The sequence below is a fragment of the Sciurus vulgaris genome (genome assembly GCF_902686455.1).
Source record: "Sciurus vulgaris genome assembly, chromosome: 1".
NCBI lineage: Eukaryota > Metazoa > Chordata > Mammalia > Rodentia > Sciuridae > Sciurus > Sciurus vulgaris.
Genome location: NC_136461.1, coordinates 27,823,631 through 27,844,902, shown reverse-complemented (window position 1 = coordinate 27,844,902; position 21,272 = coordinate 27,823,631). Strand labels below are relative to the sequence as shown.

At 40.8% G+C, this 21,272-nt stretch overlaps 1 protein-coding gene and 1 long non-coding RNA gene across 2 annotated transcripts; one reads left to right on the top strand and one right to left on the bottom strand.

Annotated features, from left to right (window-relative positions):
* Positions 1-3,753: 3,753 nt before the first annotated feature.
* SNIP1 (Smad nuclear interacting protein 1) lies at positions 3,754-15,113 on the top strand. Its single transcript, XM_079141248.1, has 4 exons — positions 3,754-4,051; positions 5,220-5,322; positions 11,401-11,999; positions 12,887-15,113. Exons 1-4 carry the CDS (start codon positions 3,828-3,830, stop codon positions 13,152-13,154), a joined length of 1,194 nt encoding a protein of 397 aa, XP_078997374.1. The 5' UTR covers positions 3,754-3,827; the 3' UTR covers positions 13,155-15,113.
* LOC306661946 lies at positions 11,915-21,252 on the bottom strand. The gene is made up of 3 exons (XR_013764014.1): positions 21,102-21,252; positions 20,499-20,578; positions 11,915-12,024 (listed from the first exon to the last, which is right to left on the bottom strand). It is a non-coding gene; the product is annotated as an uncharacterized lncRNA (long non-coding RNA).
* Positions 21,253-21,272: the final 20 nt, after the last annotated feature.

The following is a 21,272-nucleotide window of genomic DNA, read 5'->3' as shown; positions in this document are numbered from 1 at the left end:
AACATCAGGGAGGAGATAAAAAAAAAATCTTAGAGGTCAATGAGAACGACAATACAACATATCAAAATATCTGGGACACTATGAAAGTGGTACTAAGAGAAAAATTCATTGCATGGAGCGCATTCCAGAAAAGAATGAAAAGTCAACAACTAAGTGATATAACAGTACAGCTCAAAGCCCTAGAGAAAGAGGAACAGAATAACAGCAATAGCCGTAGAAGACAGGAAATAATTAAAATCAGAGCTGAAATCAATGAAATTGAAGCAAAAGAAACTATTCAAAAAATTGACAAAACAAAAAGTTGGTTCTTTGAGAAAGTAAACAAAAGAGACAAACCCTTAGCCACACTAACAAAGAGAAGGAGAGAGAAGACTCAAATGACTAAAATTCGTGATGAAAAAGGAAATATCACGACAGACACCACTGAGATACAGAACATAATGAGAAGCTACTTCAAAAATCTGTATTCCAACAAAATAGAAACTACTGAAGTCATTGACAAATTTCTAGAGACTTATGCTCCTCCCAAACTGAACCAGGAGGATATACACAATTTAAACAGATCAATATCAAGCAATGAAATAGAAGAAGCCATTAAAAATCTACCATCCAAGAAAAGCCCAGGACCAGACGGATTCTCAGCCGAGTTCTACAAGACCTTCAAAGAAGAACTCATTCCAATACTTCTCAAAGTATTCCAGGAAATAGAAAAGAAGGGTATCCTACCGAACTCATTCTATAAAGCTAATATCACCCTCATACCCAAACCAGGCAAAGACACATCAAGGAAAGAAAATTTTAGACCAATATCCTTGATGAATATAGATGCAAAGATCCTTAACAAAATATTGGCAAACTGTATCCAAAAACACATTAAGAAAATTGTGCACCATGATCAAGTGGGGTTCATTCCTGGAATGCAAGAATGGTTCAACATTCGTAAATCAACATCATTCTTAATGGAGAAAAACTGAAACCATTCCCTTTAAAAACGGGAACAAGACAGGGATGTCCTCTTTCACCACTTCTATTCAACATTGTCCTTGAAACTCTAGCCAGAGCAATTAGGCAGACCAAAGAAATTAAAGGGATACGAATAGGAAAAGAGGAACTTAAGCTGTCACTATTTGCTGGTGACATGATTCTGTATTTAGAGGATCCAAAAACCTCCTCCAGAAAACTTCTAGACCTCATCAATGAATTCAGCAAAATAGCAGGCTATAAAATGAATACGCATAAATCTAAAGCATTTTTATACGCAAGCAATGAAACAGCTGAAAGGGAAATGAGGAAAACAACTCCATTTGCAATAGCCTCAAAAAAAAAAAAAAAAAAAAAAAAAAAAAAAAAAAAAAAAAAAAAAAAAAAAAACTTGGGAATCAATCTAACCAAAGAGGTAAAGATCTCTACAAAGAAAACTATGAAACACTGAAGAAAGAAATTGAGGAAGACCTTAGAAGATGGAAAGAGGTCCCATGTTCATAGGCAGAATTAATATTGTCAAAATGGCCATACTACCAAAAGTGCTATTCAGATTCAATGCAATTCCAATTAAAATCCCAAAGACGTACCTTACAGAAATAGAGCAAGCAATCATGAAATTCATCTGGAAGAATAAGAAACCCAGAATAGCTAAAGCAATCCTTAGCAGGAAGAATGAAACAGGGGGTATTGCAATACCAGAACTTCAACTATACTACAAAGCCATAGTAACAAAAACAGCATGGTATTGGCACCAAAATAGACAGGTAGATCAATGGTACAGAATAGAGGAGACGGACACAAACCCAAATAAATACAATTTTCTCATACTAGACAAAGGTGCCAAAAATATGCAATGGAGAGAAGACAAGCCTGTTCAACAAATGGTGCTGGGAAAACTGGAAATCCATATGCAACAGAATGAAACTAAACCCCTATCTCTCACCCTGCACAATACTCAACTCACAATGGATCAAGAACCTTGAAATCAGACCAGAGACCCTGCATCTTATAGAAGAAAAAGTAGGTCCAAATCTTCAACTTGTTGGCTTAGGATCAGACTTCCCTAACAGGACTCCCATAGCACAAGAAATAAAAACAACAATCAATAACTGGGATAGATTCACACTAAATAGCTTTCTCTCAGCAAAGGAAACCATCAGCAATGTGAAGAGAGAGCCTACAGAGTGGGAGAAAATCTTTTCCACTCATACTTCAGATAGAGCACTAATTTCCAGAATATATAAAGAACTCAAAAAACTCTACACCAAGAATACAAATAACCCAATCAACAAATGGGCTAAGGATATGAACAGACACTTCACAGAAGATCTATAAGCAATCAACAAACATGAAAAAATGTTCACCATCTTTAGTAATAAGAGAAATGCAAATCAAAACTACACTAAGATTCCATCTCACCCCAATTAGAATGGCGATTATCAAGAATACAAGCAACAATAGGTGTTGGAGAGGATGTGGGGAAAAAGGTACACTCATACATTGCTGGTGGGGCTGCAAATTAGTGCAGCCACTCTGGAAAGCAGTGTGGAGATTCCTTAGAAAACTTGGAATGGAACCACCATTTGACCCAGCTATCCTACTCCTCGGCCTATACGAAAAGGACTTAAAATCAGCATACTACAGAGATACAGCCACATCAATGTTCATAGCTGCTCAATTCACGATAGTCAGACTGTGGAACCAACCTAGATGTCCTTCAATTGATGAATGGATCAAGAAACTGTGATATATAGATATATATAGATATATATATATATACAATGGAATATTACTCAGCTATAAAGAATAATAAAATTATGGCATTTGCAGGCAAATGGATGAAATTGAGAATATCATGCTAAGTGAGATAAGCCAATCTCAAAAATCCAAAAGACGAATGATCTCACTGATAAGCGGATGATGACACATAAGGGGGGTGGGAAGGGGGCAAGAATGGAGGAAGGAGGGACTGTATAGAGGGAAAAGAGGGGTGGGAGGGGTGGGGGGGAAGGAAAAAAATAACAAAATGAATCAAACATCATTACCCTATGTAAATGTATGATAACACAAATGGTATGCTGTTACTCCATGTGCAAACAGAAACAACATGTATCCCATTTGTTTACAATAAAAATAAATTAAAAAAAAAAAAGTCAGATTTTAGGCTGGGGGTGTAGCTCAGTGGTAGAACAGTTCCCCAGTATGTGGGAGACCCTAGTTTTGATCCCCTGTCATCAAAATAACTTTTTTTATTTGCCATAGTTTGTAATGGTATACTAAAGGTCACATTCCATCCAATAATCGACTAAATAATTCGCTATTGCTGTACATTTGGAATATTCCATGTACAATTACTAAAAACGGGGCATCAAAAGGTTAAAAAAAAAACAAGTTTTGCGTTTTTCCCCCAAGTGTATAAATACCTTTATTGATTTTAAAAGGATGCATATTATTTATAATGAATTTCAAACGTAGAAACAAATAATAAGTGATGGTGGCCGAAATTTACTAATCCTTTAAAACTGTGCCAGCCATCATGTGCTAATTGCTATATTTTCATTATGAAATAAAGAAGGCTGGGGATGTAACTTGGTGGTAGAGCGCCAAGCTCTACCTATGAAGTAGTCGGGTTTGCTTTTGAAACTTAAAATTCCCGCCTCCCGAGCCGGGCCAATTGCGGTCCCGCCCTTGAGGGAGAGGTCACGTGTTCAGCATCTCCGCCGTGAGGGATTGTGGGAGAGTGCGCCCCCGGAAGCGGAAGTTCAGTGGCCCAATTCGTCATTTCCTTCAGGGAGAAGAGCTCAACGGACCTCTTTTTTCTTTCGCTTAGCCAAACTCGCAGAATGAAGGAGGTGAAGAGCGAGAGGGAGCGGGGGAGCCGGCGGAGGCACCGGGAAGGGGACATGGTGGCGGCGGCGACGGTGGTGGTGAAGCAGGAGCGACTCAGTCCGGAAGCCGCGCCTCCCGCTCACCGCCGTTCCGACTTCTCCGGTGGCAGCCCGTCCCCGCCGCCCGGCGAGCCCAGCCGCCCCGGCCACCGCGGGAGCCGAGCCCGAGGAGTTAGCCGGTACGTGGGGAAGAGTTCGGGTGGACCCTGGGTCGGGCTGACTGAGAAAGCAGGGCAGGGCTAACGTCAGGAACAGGCCTCGATTGCCGAGCGCTGCAGCCTGGGCTTAATGCGGAGACGGTGGGAGTGACCCCGAGGTGCTCGTGTTAATGTGTTCGCCAGCATCGGTCACTTGCGTTGTAGCTGGATGTTGAGAGGCTAATGCTTATTACGGGCAGGATCCCGCCCCTTCAATTTTGTCCCCAGCATTTAGCATAGTACGGCCCAGCGGAACACTGGCCGTCCGAGTTGAGATTCTCCCCATCAACACAAGAATGGAGTGCGGGCGGTGTCTTTGCAATTACCGGCCCCCAAAGATTTCAGCACTGAGGTTTAGGCGATGTTCCTATTAGAGACTGAAGGAAAAAAATACTACTTGCCACGCTCCTTGGTTTATGCATTCATTCAGCATAGCTTTGCAGGTGCCTATTAACGTGCTAAAGACCATCCTAGGTAATGGGGCCATAAGGGTGAACAAGATAGGTGATTCCTACTCTCGGGAAATTAGGCATGTTCTAGCCCCAGGATACGTGATACCAAATAAACAAAATAGCTTCAATTAGTAACATATTAGGATAGGTTAAAATAGTAAAGTGATAGAGATTTGAAGAGGTCGTTCCTAAACAGGTGATGTTTGAGCTGAGACCAGAGTCTTGAAGATCCAGGCAGAGGAAACGACATGTGCAAAGAACCTAAAGTAGAATTGTCATTGTTTTAGAAGCTAGAAGGAATTTGGAGTCTAGTGATTGAAGCAGATAGAGTGTTAGGGAGGAGGTGGAGCCCAGGACTGGTGATTATTGCGGAAGGCAGGGTGTTGGTGGTGAGGAAAAAACCAAAAAGGCCAAGAGCAGCTTCTGGATGGTGGTGCCAATTAGAGAAAAGGCACAGACTCTGGGAAGAAAGGTTTTTGGGGGTTGAGAACCATTCAATAGGCAGCTATATACGTGTGTCCAGAACTCAAGGGAGATGGCAGGGCTGGGAAGATGAAGCCTCAGACTCCTTTAGAGCTCAGCAGAGATCTTCACAAATGTGGTGTTTGTGTTTAGTAGGTAAACCTGATATTTAAAGTTAACTCATGTCGGAGAAGGGAACTTGAGATAAAATCCTGTGTATACCATTCTCCGAAAAGGTCCCCAACCAAAAAGAAAAACAAGTCCTCAGGGAGAAGAAGCAAGTCTCCTCGGAATAAGAGAAGCCGAAGTCCTCACCACTCAACAGTCAAAGTAAAGCAGGTAAATGTTTTGATACTTGTCCAAATCTAGAGCCTCTTTCATCCTAGCTAAAGTGTATATGTATGTATACATATGTGTGTGTTCTGTATTGGGTTCTTCTAAAAAATGGATGTTTGCTTTATTTTTTCTGCTTTTTTTTATTATTTTAATTTTTTTTTAAGTTGTCAGTGGACATTTATTTTTTTATTTCCTTATATGAGGTGCTGAGACTCAAACCCAGTGCCTCACACATGCTAGGCAAGTGCTGTACCACTGAGCTACAACCCCAGCTCTTCTGCTTGTTTTTAAAAATTAGGTTTTTGTTTTGAGTAATTGTTCATTCACATCTGTTTGTTATATTTGTCAAAAATAATAGAGAGGTGTACTCTACCCAGTTTTTTTTTTTTGGCTCGGGGGGTGCCAGGGATTGAACTCAGGTGTACTTGACCACTGAGCCATATCCCCAGCCCTATTTTGTGTTTAGAGACAGGGTCTTACTGAGTTGCTTAGTGCCTTGCTTTTGCTGAGGCTAGCTTTGAACTCCAGATCCTTCTGAGCTGCTGGGATTACAAGTGTGTGCCACCGCTCCTGGCTACTCTACCCTGTTTTTTGCTAATGGTAGCATCTTTTAGAACTATAGTACAATATCACAATTGGAATTTTGTTGATACAGTCAAAATACAGAATATTTCTATCACCTCAAGGATCCCTCATATTGTCCTTTTGTAGCCACACCCACATCTCTCCTACTTTTATCTTTAACTCCTGGAGGCTTCTAATCTCTCCTGGAAGCTGCTAATCTGTTTTCCAGTTCTATACTTGGTTATTTTAAGAGTGTTACATAAATGAAATCATATGGTATGTAACCTTTGAGATGAGATGTTTTTCACTCGACAAAATTCTTTGAATTTCATTCAGATTGTTATATCAATAGTAGTTTGTCCATTCCTTTTACTGCTGAGTAGTGTTCAGTGATATAGGTTTAGCCATTTGCCTGTTAAAAAAATAGGTTCTTGGGCTGGGGAGATAGCTCAGTTGGTAGAGTGCTTGCCTTGCAAGCACAAGGCCCTGGGTTCGATCCCCAGCACCGCAAAAATAAAAACAAAAAAAAAAAAAAAATAGGTTCTTTCCAGTTTGGGGCTGTTAAACACACAGCTGTTATCTAATCATTCGTGTATAGGTTTTTCTGTGAACATTTCATTTCTCCAGATTAAATGCCTATGAGAATTGCTGAATTGAATGGTAGCTCCATGTTTAGTTTCTTAAGAATTGCCAAACTATTTTTCCAGAGTGACTATTAGTTTACTAAAACTGCCGTGAAATACCAAAAGGTGAAAGGAACAGAGAAAATATTGAGGGTTTAGGTTTTGCTGAGCTTTATATTCCAGGAAGCATAGTACATTACAATGGTTTCACGAGTTGAAAAAGGGTGGGATTTGGGGACAGCATACTAGAAGTACAGAGCCTTGTGGGACTTGGAATGCAAGGAGGTAGGGTTGTTGACCAGGAGTCTGTGGCTTCTTTAGTGACTGATCCTTTTTGGGGGGGAGGATACCAGGGGTGCTTAGCCACTGAGCCCCATCCCCAGCCCTTTTTTTATTTTTGAGTTGGGATCTTGCTAAATTGCTTAGGCCTCGCTAAGGCTGGTTTTGAACTTGAGATCCTCTTGCCTCAGCCTCCTGTGCCACTGGGATTGCAGGCTTGTGCCACCATACTGTCTAGTGATTGACACATTAAAATCAGGGCTAGTGGAGCATTGTCGCAAGCTGCTGTAATCCCAGTGACTTGGGAGGGTAGGGCAGGAGGATGGCAAGTTTGAGGTCAGCCTTAGCAACTTAGTAAGGCCCTAAGCAACTTAGACCCTGTCTCAAAAAATAAAAAGGGGGCTGGGGATATAGCTCAGTTGGTAGAGTGCTTGCCTCACAAGCACAAGGCCCTGGGTTCAATCCCCAGCACCGCAAATAAATAAATAAATAGAGCTTGGGATGTAGCTCAGTGGTAAAGTATCCCTTGAATCAATCCCCAGTACCTATTAATAATAATGATAATAAATTAAATTGTTGGAGGTAAAGAACGTGAAAGATTAGTCCTGGTGAACTCAAGGCAAATAGCACCTTGAATAATGTTTTCCGGTATGAGTGGATTGGTGTCTGGGTATACCTCTGGATGTTTGTCCTTAGAGACTAGGAAATCTAGAGAAACTCTTAATCTGAGCATGCAGGGCACACTTGATCCCTCTTTGTGGTAGAGAGAAGGACTTGGGGTGGGGAGAGACCTTAGCTCCAGTACTCAGGAGTTCCTCGTCACCCCTCTCCAGGGGTCATAGCTTCACTCACAGTGTGCAGGGTTCCTCTTGACTCTAGACATGTTTAACATCTGGGGAAACCAGAACTTCAGAATGAGTATACCCGTGCCTTCCCCTACCCTTCTTGTTCCCTAATGATAGGGAGACTTTTTTTTATTCCTTTGCTTCCAAAAAAGTTTTTTTCCCCAAAAAAGGATCTTTTTTTAAAAAATAATTTTAGTTGTAGATGGACACAATCACTTTATTTTGTTTATTTTTTTATGTGGTGCTGAGGTTTGAACCCAGCACCTCACTCGTGCTAAGCAGGCACTCTACCAGTGAGCTACCAACCCAGCCCCAAAAAGGGTCTTTTTGTTTTGGAGCATGATTACCGTGCACCTATATGGCAAATTTATTTTTTCCTTCTGGTACTGAGAATTAAACCCAGGGGTGCTTTACCACTAAGCTATATTCCCAGTCCTTTTTCTTTTCTTTTTTTAAATTTTAAGTCAAGGTCTTACTAATTGCTGAGGGTCTTGCTTAGTTCCTGAGGCTGGCCTTGAACTTGTGAGCCTCCCGCCTCAGCTTCCTAAGTCACTGGGATTACAAGCATGTGCCATCATGCCTAGTTGCAAATTTCTTTCTTTCTTTTTTTAAAAATATTTTTTAAGTTGGCAACAGACTTTTATTTTCTTTATTTGTACGCAGTTCTGAGACTCAAACCCAGTGCCTCGCATGTGCTAGGCAAATGCTCTGCCACTGAGCCACAACCTTAACCCACAAATTTCTTTTTATTTACCCACTTTCGGATTCTAAAAGTTCTGCTTGCCTTTTTTTCCAATTTATTTTTTCCCTTTGGAGGTACCAGATTTTGAACCCAGGACCTTGCATGTACATAGGCAAATGCACCTGGAAGCTGAATTATATCCCCAGCCCTTATCTGGGTATTTTTGTTTTAACTTTTTATTGTGGAAAATTTCGAGCATATTTAATGAACCTCCATGTATCTGTCACTCAGTTTAAACAATTACGAGTGGTCAGCATACCATGTTTATTCCTACCCACTTCCTTCTTTAGGCAGGGTTGATTGTTTTAAAGCAAGTTTCAGATGTACCATTCCATCTGTAAATATCTTAGCATGTCCCTAAAAGACAAGGATTTTTAAAAATAATAATAATAATAACCCCAAATCCATTATCTCACCTAAAGTTTTATTTGCATGTTTATTTTTCAATATTGGGGTTTGAACCCTGCAGTGCTCTCACACTGAGCTACATCCCCCACTCATTTTATTTTAGTGTGAGATAGGTTCTTGCTAAGTCGTCCATGCTGGCCTTAAATTTGCAATCCTCCTGCGTCAGCCACCAAAGTCACTGAGATTACAGTTGTGCACCGTTGTGCCCAGTTTAAATATTTTAATTTTGGAAAAAGATATAAAATTCACTCAATCATTTTTAAGTGTATAGTTACTAGTATTAAATACATTCCCATTGTTATGTAGCTATCACCACTATCCATCTTTAGAACTCTTTTCATCTTGTAAAACTGAAACTCTGTGCCAACTAAACAATAATTTCTCTCCCCAGCCCCTGGTAATCACCATTGTACTTTCTGTCTCTCTGAATTTGACTACTTTAGACAACTCTCATAAGGAGACTTATGTATTATTTGTTCTTACGTGTCTGGCTTATTTTATTTAGTATAATATCCTCAGGGTTAGTCCATCTTGTAGCATGTGTCAGAATTTCCTTCCTTTTTAGAGTTGAATAATATTCCATTGTATATATCACATTTTGTGTGTCCATTCATCTGTGGATGGGGTGGGTTACTTTTACCTTTAGACTATTTTGAATAATATTGCTATGAACACACATGTACAAGTAACTCCTTGAGACTCTGTTTTCTTCTTCTTCTTTTTTTTTTTTTTTTTTGTACTGGGGATTGAACCTAGGGCTGCTTAACCAGCACTGAGCTGTATCCCCAGCACTTTTAAATTTTTGGTTTTCTTGCTTTATTTTTGAGACAGGGTCTTGTCAAGTTGCTTAGGGCCTCCCTAAGTTGCTGAAGCTAGCTTTGAACTTGGGATCTTCTGCTTCAGCCTCCTGAATTGCGGGGAATATAGGCATGCGCCACCCTGCCCAGCTCATGTATTTTTGATACATACCCAGTAGTGAAATTACTGAATCATATCATAATTGTTTAATTTTTTTCAGACCACCATTTTGTTTGGCTGTACCATTTTACATTCCTGTGAGTAGTACAAAAGGGTTCCATTTTCTCTGTTTTCACCAATACTTTTCTGGTCCTCCTCAATCTCCACCCCTGTGCTAGGGATTGAACCTAGGGCCTTTTGGCTGTTTAAAAATTGTTTAATCATCTGCAGTTTTTCCCTCCCTCCCTTTTTTTCTTTCTTCCCATGCTGGGAGGAAAAATCATCAAACTCAGGGCCGGGCTAGGGATGTAGCTCAGTTGGTAGAGTGCTTGCCTCACAAGCATAAGGCCCTGGGTTCAATCCCCAGCACCACAAAATAAAAAGTGAAAAAAACCCCAAAAAACAAAAAACAACTCAGGGCCTCACACATGCTAGATGTGTGCTCTACCACTGAGCTACATCCCCAACTGTTTTGCTGGTCTCAAACTTATAAAACTCTTGCCTCAGCCTCCTGAGTAGCTGGGATTGCAGGCATGTGCCACCATGCGCAGATGCAAACATTTTTATACATGAATGCTTTATATTCTATATCTTACTAGTACAATGTCTGAAGTCCTTGGGGGTCTAAATCTTAGGACTTGTTTCTGCTGTTTCTCATAAACACAAGCTTAGTTGATTTCCCCCCATACCCGCCCCACTGGCCTCTCAGATTTTCCCTTGCTTTCTGTGAGCCTAACAATGCACTCAAAATATACTTTATCTGATATTTCATTGAATTATAGTGGGGAACACCCCTCCAAGTATCTGACCTGCTGAGTGAAGATTTTTCTATATATTGTGAAACTTATCCCCTCTTTTTTCCTCCTTTTATTTAGCAATATGTTTTAGATATACTATTTTGGGGGTGGGTATTGGGGATTGAACCCAGGGGTACTTAACCACTAAGCCACATCGCCAGTCCTATTTTTATTTTTTATTTTGAGCAGGGATCTCACTAAGTTGCTTAGGGCCTTGCTAAGTTGCTGAGGCTGGCTTTGAACTTAAGATCCTTCTGTTTTACCCTCCCAAGCTGCTGGATTATAGGTATGTGCCACCATGCCTGGCTTAGAGATATTTCTATGTGATTTTTTTTTTTTTTTTTTTTTTGGGAACTGGGGTTCGAACCCAGGACTTTGTGAATGTGAGGCAGATGCTTTGCCACTGAGCTACATCTCCTCCCTTTTAATGACTTCAAAGTAACCCTTTGTGTGAATATATAGTCATTTATTTTATTATTGTCTTAAGTTTTTATTACTACAAATAAGATTGCAGTAAACACCCTCACATACCTCCCTGTGCATTTTTTCTGGGTATTTCTAGAAAATAGATTCCTGTGAGTTAGATTACTGGTTGATGAAATCGTTATTGAATACTGGCTATTACCAGTTTACACTTTTTTTTTTTTAAACCAGTTTGCAGTAGCAGTGGGATATCTCATTTTTTTGTCCCTTCCTTTTTGATATTAGCTATTTTTTTTATGATTTTTTTAAAAAGTTTTTTTGGTTGTTAATAGACCTTTATTTTACTTAGTTATATGTGGTTCTGAGAATTGAACCCAGTCCCTCACACACGCCAGGCAAGCACTCTGCCACTAAGCTACAACCTGCATCTGTTTGAATTTCAGGAACGGGAGGATCATCCCCGTAGAGGACGGGAGGATCGGCAGCACCGGGAACCATCGGAACAGGAACACAGGAGAGCTAGAAACAGTGACCGAGATAGACATCGGGGCCATTCCCGCCAAAGGAGAAGTTCTAATGAGAGGCCTGGCAGTGGGCAGGCCCCAGGACGGGATCGGGACAGCCAAAACCTGCAGGCTCAAGAGGAAGAGCGGGAGTTTTATAATGCCAGGCGCCGGGAGCATCGCCAGAAGAATGAAGTCAGTGGCAGCGGTAATGAGGCTCAGGAGGTGATTCCCCGACCTGCTGGCAATAATAGAGACAAAGAGGTGCCTGCTAAGGAAAAACCAAGCTTTGAACTTTCTGGGGCACTTCTCGAGGACACCAACACCTTCCGGGGTGTAGTCATTAAATACAGTGAGCCCCCAGAAGCTCGTATCCCCAAAAAACGATGGCGTCTCTACCCCTTTAAAAATGATGAGGTACTTCCAGTCATGTACATTCATCGACAGAGTGCTTACCTTTTGGGTCGACACCGCCGCATTGCAGACATTCCAATTGATCATCCCTCTTGTTCAAAGCAGCATGCAGTCTTTCAGTATCGGTAGGTATGCCTTCAGAGGAAGGACCTGAAAAACCAGCAGAAACTGAATAGCTCGTCTAGTTGTGATTAATAAGATTTGCCTACATGTATATGTGGAAGAGTCCAGTACCCCTCATGTCTAGTATTAATCACCTCTGCCCCTTGCATCCCACCATGCTGGTAATAGATTCAGTGCCTCACACATGCTAGGCATGTGCTCTACCACTGAGCTACATCCCCACTCCTAATGTTAGTTTTAAAAGAGTACTGTAAATCTAACTGTGCATTTATTAATTGCTTATATGTATAGAAGAGTTTGATCTTGGTATCAGAAACCCAGTTACCGAGTACTTGATCCTGGGCAAGGTACTCTCTGCGCTTGTTATGAGGGTTAAGGAAATGTACTAAAAATGCCTGGCATGTATGTTAACTAAATCTGAATCTTAATAGCTTGCATAATGTATCTGTGACCATTTGATCCTCAGAAAAATCCTGTGAGGAAAATAGGGCCAGTATTAATATCTCCTTCTAACAGATGAGAAAACTAAAGCTCAGCAAAGCCAGGTGACTTCCTAATAAATAATTACCATAGTAGAACTCTGGCTCAAAATATAGGTGAAAAAAGCATTTTATTGATGATAAATAAAAGGAAAATAGTATTTTCCATGGCAAAAGTTTTGAACTCTGCATTTCAAACTTTTGATCTACCCCCACCCCCAGAATGAACCCAAAGATACATTCTCACATTTTCTACTAAGTATATTTAAACTGCTCCCAATTTCCCTATCCAGGGCAATGCTTTCCTCCTTGTTTCCTAGAGTTTTAACTTGAATCATGTTCAAACCAGGTTACTGACATATTTTTAGAGAAGACTTTGCTCACATGGCTCTCTCCTTTATCTCTGCTAGGCTTGTGGAATACACCCGTGCTGATGGCACAGTTGGCCGAAGGGTGAAGCCCTACATCATTGATCTTGGCTCAGGCAATGGAACCTTCTTGAACAACAAGCGCATTGAGCCACAGAGATATTATGAACTAAAAGAAAAGGATGTTCTTAAATTTGGATTCAGCAGCAGAGAGTATGTCTTGCTCCATGAGTCATCAGATACCTCTGAACTAGACAGAAAGGAAGACGAGGATGACGAGGAGGAGGAGGAAGTAGTGTCTGACAGCTAGCGAACTTAAGAACCCCAACTATTGAGAAACTTTTCCTTCTTGGAAGACTTCGGGATTGCCTCAAAGAGCCAGTGTGCTCTCTGTAATGCCTCTTATTGCCTTAAGTCTTTCCTGAGTTGCTGACCAGCTTATTTTACAGTTTAAGAACACTGACTTAGGTTTTGTTGGACTTTTTCCTGTGGCACATCAATCACGTGCCTGTGGCATTTGTTTTCAGAACAGTCTCACCAATTACAACACATCGTGTTTCAGTAGAAGCATTGTGGCTTTAGTTGGTGCTTTCAGAACTGCTAACTAGGAAACAACCCTTATTTGAAGGGGAGTCATGGCTTGTTCTCTTTGTATAGTTACTTTATTATTTATTTAGTTGTTAAGCTTTGTGAACCAGGAGTTTTTGTTTGTGGGCAAACCCCTGAACAATCTTATTAAGCTTTGGTTGTCACCAGAACAGCCTCTACCACATACCAAAGCTTTGACCTGGTTGAGCTCTTGAGTCATAGAAGTTGATTTTGCACTTAGCTTTTTCTTGGGGTGGGGAGAGGAAGGGGGTTTACCACGTGACCTCATTAGTGACTGTTTAACTTAAACAGATGCTTTATGGCACCTGCTTAAGTACATGATTGTACAGGAAGATCATGGCTACTACCAACAGGTGCTGATTTAATATCATGAGAGGCTGAAATGTGTTGTGGATCTGTTTCTTAAGAGAAAATTCCTGATTTCTTCATAGAACATGTACATAACAATTTTTGATCATCTTGTCTGTTTTAAAGTTTTGCATTTTTATTCAAATGTTATCTTTTCTTTCCTTTGAGTAATACACTGTTGCTAATGTGGCAGAATCCTTACTTTATTCTAACAACATGTATATATGTCTAAAGGAGATTGTGTAGTTTACATGTTACTATACATTTCATCTTTAAAAAATCGTTCAAAGGTTGTATTTACTGTCCAAGGCTGGAAATCAGGGGAACTGTCCAGTTTCCTAATTTTCTACCAGAGGACTATGTGTAAGTAGGAAAAAAGTCTTAACTACTTACATATAGTTTGTGTGTGTGTGTGTGTGTGTGTGTGTGTACATATATATATATGTATATATATGTAAATTGTGTCGAGCTGCGTACCAGTTTTCATAAGACAATGTTTTGTGATATAAATGTAATGCCACATGATAGGCAAAGGCCTCCCTGCATTTGAAGAGCAGGTTTTCATTTATATGTATTTTTGGGATAAAAAATAAAATTTGTAAATATAACCCCATTTCAAAGGGTAATACTTTCCTAGCATAGAGGGCCGTGTGTATGTAGGTGTGTTTGCTACTAAAGGAGTCTTTGTATCAGTGTTTTTGAGGTAAAAATAGGTAGTCATGTTGAGTGTCACTGACAGAGACCAGGAACTAGTGAAGAGAGGACCCACATCTGCCCTGGAATCCAATCTTGAGCTGGCAGTGAATGAATGATCGTCACCTTGAAGCTGCAGTGCTTTTCTGAACTGGCAATGGAGGGTTTTTCCATCCTAAAGTATTCAGAACTTAAGGCAGGTTAGATGTAATTGACCTTTCACAGTGAAATACCAAAGACCATCCTACCATTACGTCCTCAGGTGTGGGGCTGGGCAAAGGGAGATGGAGCCGCTCGGTCAGTGCACCGAGTGGCTGTCAGCTCTCCTGGATTGAAACTTAGCTGCTGTTAAGTTAGGTTCTCTTTGTTGTGTTTACATTGTGGTATCACATACGCAGGGTACTCAGGGCTGAAGGGTGGCTAGAGCAGGGAGGGGCAGCTGACTGGTGTTCATTCAAAAGAAATGGAGAGATCCCCTCTGAAGAGTGACCATTTAATGAGGCTGATTTGATAAAGATAGGATGAAGGGAAACCACGACAACCAAGGGAAGGACATTACACTGGCCCCAACAACTGCTACTTTCTTCATTTGATAAGTGCCATGTGTCCTGTAATTCATATATGTGTGTTTAAAAAGTAGATTTTGAGGGCTGGAGAGATAGCTCAGCTGGTAGAGTGGTCGCCTTACAAACAAGGCCCTGGGTTCAATCCCCAGCACTGCAAAAAAAAAAAAAAAAAAAAAAAAATCCACTCTACAAAAAAAGTAGATTTTGTTTTGATTAATTTTCCTCTTGATCCAGATAAAAGGTTTTCTTTCTGGGATTAGTCAGTAATAATAATGGAATACTCCAGGGCCCCCTTATTTGGTGTTCCTTGCTAATATTGAACCTTGGTAACCTTGAACATGGCTTCAGAACACCTCCTTATAGACACTGATAGACTACTTTGCCTATAGTATTCAAAAAGAGGTGCCAATTATATAGTAAACTTTTGTTTTAAAAGGAATTGCTACCTAAATTGACTTTTTTTTCCCTTACTGTTTTTTTTGAAGAGAGAGCATTGGAAGAAAAAAATCTCTTGCTAAATGTAGTGGTGGCATATACCTGAAATCCCAGTGATTAGGAAGGCTGAGGCAGGAGGATTGCAAATTTGGGGTCAGCCTCAGTAATTTATCAAGGCCTTAAGCAATTGTGAGACCCTATCTCAAAATAAAAAAGAATTGGGGATATAGATCAGAGAGAAAGCACCCCTGGGCTCATTCTCTAGTACTAAAGAAAAAGAAAAGGAAAACACTATCCCAGAGCTTAGAAACTCACGTTCATCTTAGCTGTCTGCAACTTCATTCTTTCTCCACCCTGGTTGCTTTTCTGGGAGTCATTGCTGTCAGAATCAAGCTGCAAGCAAAATGGCCCTTTGCTTCTGAGCCCCTCCAAGTTCTCTGGTCATTCATAATTCTGCAGAAGTATGAGACAAAATTTTCAGATTTTCCCCTTTGGGCATCTTTTTGTTATTCCCTCCAGTGCTGGGAATTGAACCCAGGGGAGCTCTACACTGAGCTACATCCAGAGCCTTTTCTTATGTTTTATATGAGACAGGATCTCACTTGTTAAGTTGCTGAGGTTGGCCTAGAACTTGGAATCCTGTCTCAGCCTCTCAGATTGCCGAGTCTACAGGTGTGTGCCACTCTGCCCAGGTCCCATTAGTCTTCTAGCAACTCTAATCCCCTCATTCTAATGTTGACAAAGGACAGCCCATTAAGTGCCACTGGTGATAACTTTCATATTGTGTGCTGGTGATAAGATTGAAGCAGAAGTAATCAAGATAATGATAAACTTTTAAGAAAAACTTTTATTACTATAGTATTGAGTATGTCAGTATACAATCTAGCTTAGTTTTAAAAAACAAGTATTTCAGGTTGAGTATCTGATATGTTCTGCAGGTAGTTATATTTTTTAACATCCTCTTGTGCAAGTGAGTTGCGCATCTGAGGAACAAAATGATGTCCTGTTAATTGGAGTCTAAATGTGACACACAGTGTCAGCAATGCCTACTTAAGAAATAATGTTCTGGTTATGTGAGTTTATATCAAGCAAAGAGGCCACTTGATTTAAATTACAGATTTTAAAGCTTCAGTGTAATATCAAATGGAAAACAATTTAAAAAGATAGTTGCTAAAAACTGGTGAAATTTCCCTTTCCCCACATCTTATGGTGGCATGTTGTTGGATGGGTTTTTTTTTATTTGTTTGTTTGGTACTGAGGATTGAACCCAGGGGTGCTTTTTATTTTTTTATTATTTTGAGACAGGTTCTCCCTAAGTTGCTTAGGGTCTTACTAAATTGTCAAGGCTGGCCTGGAATTTGTGATCCTCATATGCCTCAGCCTCCCAAGTTGCTGGAATTACAGGTGTGTGCCACTGTGTTTGGTGATATTTTACAGTATGTTCACTTAAAAAGTTAAAAAAGGCGGGGGATGTAGTTCAGTGGTAGAGTACTTGCCTAGCATGGTTTTGAGCCCCAGCACTGCAAAAATAATAATGAAAAGTAGTTGTTGATTAAAAAAAAAACAATAAATTTGTTCATATTGACTAAAGTTTGAGTTCATTCCCATCAGCAGATGCGTAAGCTTAGTAAGTGAGCATTTGTTTTGCTACTGAGTCAGACACAAGGAGCAATAATTTGAAGGTGAAGTGCATCTTATAGAAGAGATGATGTATGGTTTAGATATGAGGTGTACCCCGAAAATTGTGTGAGACAATGCAGGAATGTTTCAGAGGTGAAAGGATTCAATTATGAGCTATACAACCTAATCAGTGAATTAAACTATTTGCCGGATTGATAATTATAATGGATGGTAACTGTAGGCAAGCAGGGTGTGGCTGGAGGAAGTGGGTCACTGGGCACATGCCCTTGGGGGTTATATTATCCCTGGATCGTTGCATGCAAGTTCTCTCTGCTCCCTGGCTGTCAAGAACTGAGCCAGTTTCCTCCACCACACCCTTTGCCATGCTGCTCTGCCTCACCTAGGGCCAGGGCCTAGAGCTGTGGCATTGGCTGACCGTAGACTATACCTCTGAAACTGTGGAGCAAAATGAACTTTTCTTCCTCCAAGTTGTTCTTGTCAGGTCTTTCGGTCAAAGTGACTCAAAGCTAACACAGATGGAATCTGACATATGCCTTAGAGGACAAGCTGATTTTGGACTAATAGAAGAGGGCATTGTGTGAGCCTGAACAGTCTAGGGAGCAACACCGCAGTGGAGGATTTTGGAAAGGATTCTATACATTGTTTGCCTCGAGTTCATAATGATGGAGCTGGAATGAGAAATCACTCAGTCCTGGTTCAAGTGATCTTTTTTCTGAATTGTTGGTTTCCAACTGCAGGACTTCATAAAAAGAAAAGACAGCTGATTGATTAGGTTGCCCATTTCACAGGGGGCTCAAGGAAATCACATTGGATGGGGCTTCTGGGGGTAGAGAAGTCACCCCAGAATTACCAAGTCACAGCCAGAGCTACTCAGGAATGATCTTGTTGATTCATAAAAGTTCTCAGTAATGGAGTGTGGAAGAAGTGTCATGAATTGAGACTTCAATAATAAAGCTGGCTGGTATTGAGGAGCACTTTCTATGAATAGGTACTGAGCAAAGCATTTTTACAGGTGCACTAACTCATACACATACTCATATTTCATTCTCATATCTAAATGAGGCAGGCTTCAACCATCATTCCATTTTGCAAATGAGAAAACTGAGGCATGGAAGGTTAAGGTCACACAATGATAGGCAGTACTGATATTCAAACCTAGTCACTTCTTTCTGAGATGAACTTTTGGTATGTTGCCCAGACTGATCTTCAACTCCTGGGTTCAAATGAGCCTGTCCCCTCAGCTTCCCAAGTAGTTAGACCACCTGATGCCACATTCTTTTAGTGTTTGGATATGCATGGGCTGGCCCTTGCAGAGCAGTAAAACCAGCCATAGACATCATTAGATGGAGGATACCTTGGGGATGTGGAAGTGAAGAGTTGGAGCTAAGCAAGCCTTATGAACAGAAGAGTGAGTAGTTACCCAGAAGCCAAGCAATGGCACTAGAAATTCTTAAGGCGGCTTTGGAAAAAACTTGAAGTTCAGTAGAGAAATTGAGGTAGTGAGACTTCTGGTTTAACAAGGGACTACATTATTTTGATGAACTCACCTGCAAAAACTTCAAGGTAAAATATAAACGAAAAAAAGTTCTTGAAGTTTCCAAGAACAGATAAGTTAGTTATCAGTCAAGCCAGGCATAGTGGTGCATGGAATCCAGCAACTCACGAGACTGAGGCCAGACCCTGTCTTAAAAAAAGGAAAAAAAAAAAAAAAAAAAAGACCGGAGATGTAGCTTAGTGGTAGAGTAATTACCTAGCATATGGAAGACGCTGGGTTTGATCCATGGTACCACACACTCAAAGTTACCAGTCAAAAATGAAGATAAAGCTGGGTGTGGTGGCCCATGTTCATAATCCCAGCAACTCAGTAGGCTGAGGCAGGAGGATCACAAGTTTGAGGCCAGCCTCAGCACTTAGCAAGGCCCTGTGTCAAAATTTTAAAAAAGAACTGGGGATGTGCCTCATGGTTAAGCATCCCTGGGTTTGACCCCTGGCATCAAACAAACAAAAAAGTAAAGATAAATAAGAATCCAGAAAGAAATGGATTATAGATGTAGTATTGGAAATCAAATCGAGGGTGTGGTGTATGCTAGGTTAAGACTCAACGACTGAGCTACACTGCTGTGCAGCCCCAGCCCTGTAAACTACATTAGACCTAAAGGAAAACCATGTTTGATTCTAGCAAATCACACTTTACATTGAGTGGGACAGAACTCAAAACCCAAAGCCCACATAAAATGTGGAGTCTAATGTATTTCATTTAAAAACTAACAAAAACTGGCATACTGTACACCTTTCAGAGTAAAAGAGCAGATCTGGAATAAAATTTTTCCAAAGATTTGCAACTGAAGAGTTTAGGAATACTCAAGATATGTTTCTGTACTCTTTGTGTCTCCAGATATCTGATGGAAATAAATAAAATTACTTTCTAGAAGAAAGGATTTTCTAATCTCCCAGTTATTCCTATACTCTTTCCAAAGACACAGTTATATTTTTAAAACACAAGAAAACATGCCAGGTAGTTGGTGGGCTGAGGCAGGAGGTTCCTAAGTGTGAGGCCAGCTTGGGCAACTTAACCAGGCCCTTTCACAAAAAGGGCTGGGGACGTGGCTCAGAGGGAGAGGGCTTGCCTTGCGTGTGCCAGGTCATGGGTTCAATCTCCAGCACCCCAGACACAAATCTGTAATCCACTATATCAAAAGGCTACAGAAGAAAATCATGATCATGCCAACTGATTCAGGAAACAAAAATTGACAAAATTCATTGCTGATTAGTGATTCTAGGAATATGGAAGAACTTTCTTGCCCTGATAAAGAGCATCTACACCACCTCTACAGCTAACACACTTCATGGTGAAAGTCTGAATGCTTTTCCCCTAAGAAAAAGAACAATGCAAGTATGTCCACTTTCATCACTCTTAGTAGATATAGAAGTCCTGCTAGTTTAGTGTAATAAGGCAGAAAGGAAAATAAAAAAGCATTCGGACTGGAAAGGAAAAAAAAATCAACTCCCTATTTGCAGATGAAATGCCTGTCGACAGGAAAAAGAAATACTAAGGAATCTACCAAAAAAAAAAAAAAAACTTTTCAAAATTAATAAGGGAGACCAGCAAGATCCCAGGTTGTATTGTGTTGACATAAATGAAATTATCCAGAATGTTTTAACAGAGAGACAAAAAGAAAATGCAGACAATTGGTTAAAAAAAAAAAAAAAAACCTTATGTCTGAATTACAGGGGAGACAAAATGAAGAATAGGCATATTCGAAGAAAAATGACTAAATGTTCCAGGATTGATGAAAGATACCAACATCCAGGTTATAGAAACCCAAAGGACTTCCATGCAAGGGAGAAAAATAGAATCCTACCTAGACTCGTTGCAAAATTGCGGACCATTCAGTACTGGGGCTGGAGAAGTTAGCTGGGGCCAACGTCAACAATTTTGGACCTAATGAAAAAAAATAATATATTATCGTTATTACTTGCCAAGCCCCTTACATACATTAAGCGATTCATTCCTTACAGCTACTGTAGGTTCTCTTATGAGGGAGTTGAGACGTGAAGTTTAGTTACTAGCCAAGGCGGCACGGTTTATGAGTGTAGAGGAAGATCCTTGTCCCAGTTTGTGTTCTCACCTACTATGTGTCTCTAAAAGACAAGGGGGAGGTCATTATAAAGCTTTATCCAAGGGAGGGACATCACATTTGTTTGTAGAAGATCATCCTGGCACCGCTCTGGATAATGGATTAAATGGGCCAAAGGTAGAGAAATGAGACTTTTGGAAAATGTGGCCCCCAAGTAGGGAGGACCTGAATCAACGAAGAAAGTGATAAGTGGGGCAGACAAAAGCAAATGGATTGCGAGGTCATCTGGGGTGCAGTCCACAGGACTCGGTGTTGGATGGACCTCAGTCCAGGGTGGAGTGAGGATGGTTCTGACGGGCAATTCCGAGAACAGTGAAAGGCATTCACCGAGGCGGGGCACACAGGATTCTTAGGAGGCTTAAGGAGCTGCTTGGCTTTGGCACGTTGCAGGTGTGGCGTCCTTGGAGCCGGGCCGCAGAGGCCCCATTGCCCCCAAGCGGCGAGCAGGGCTAGGGGCGCGCGGACGCCCCGCGGCGCCGGAAGCCGCGCGCGCAGGCG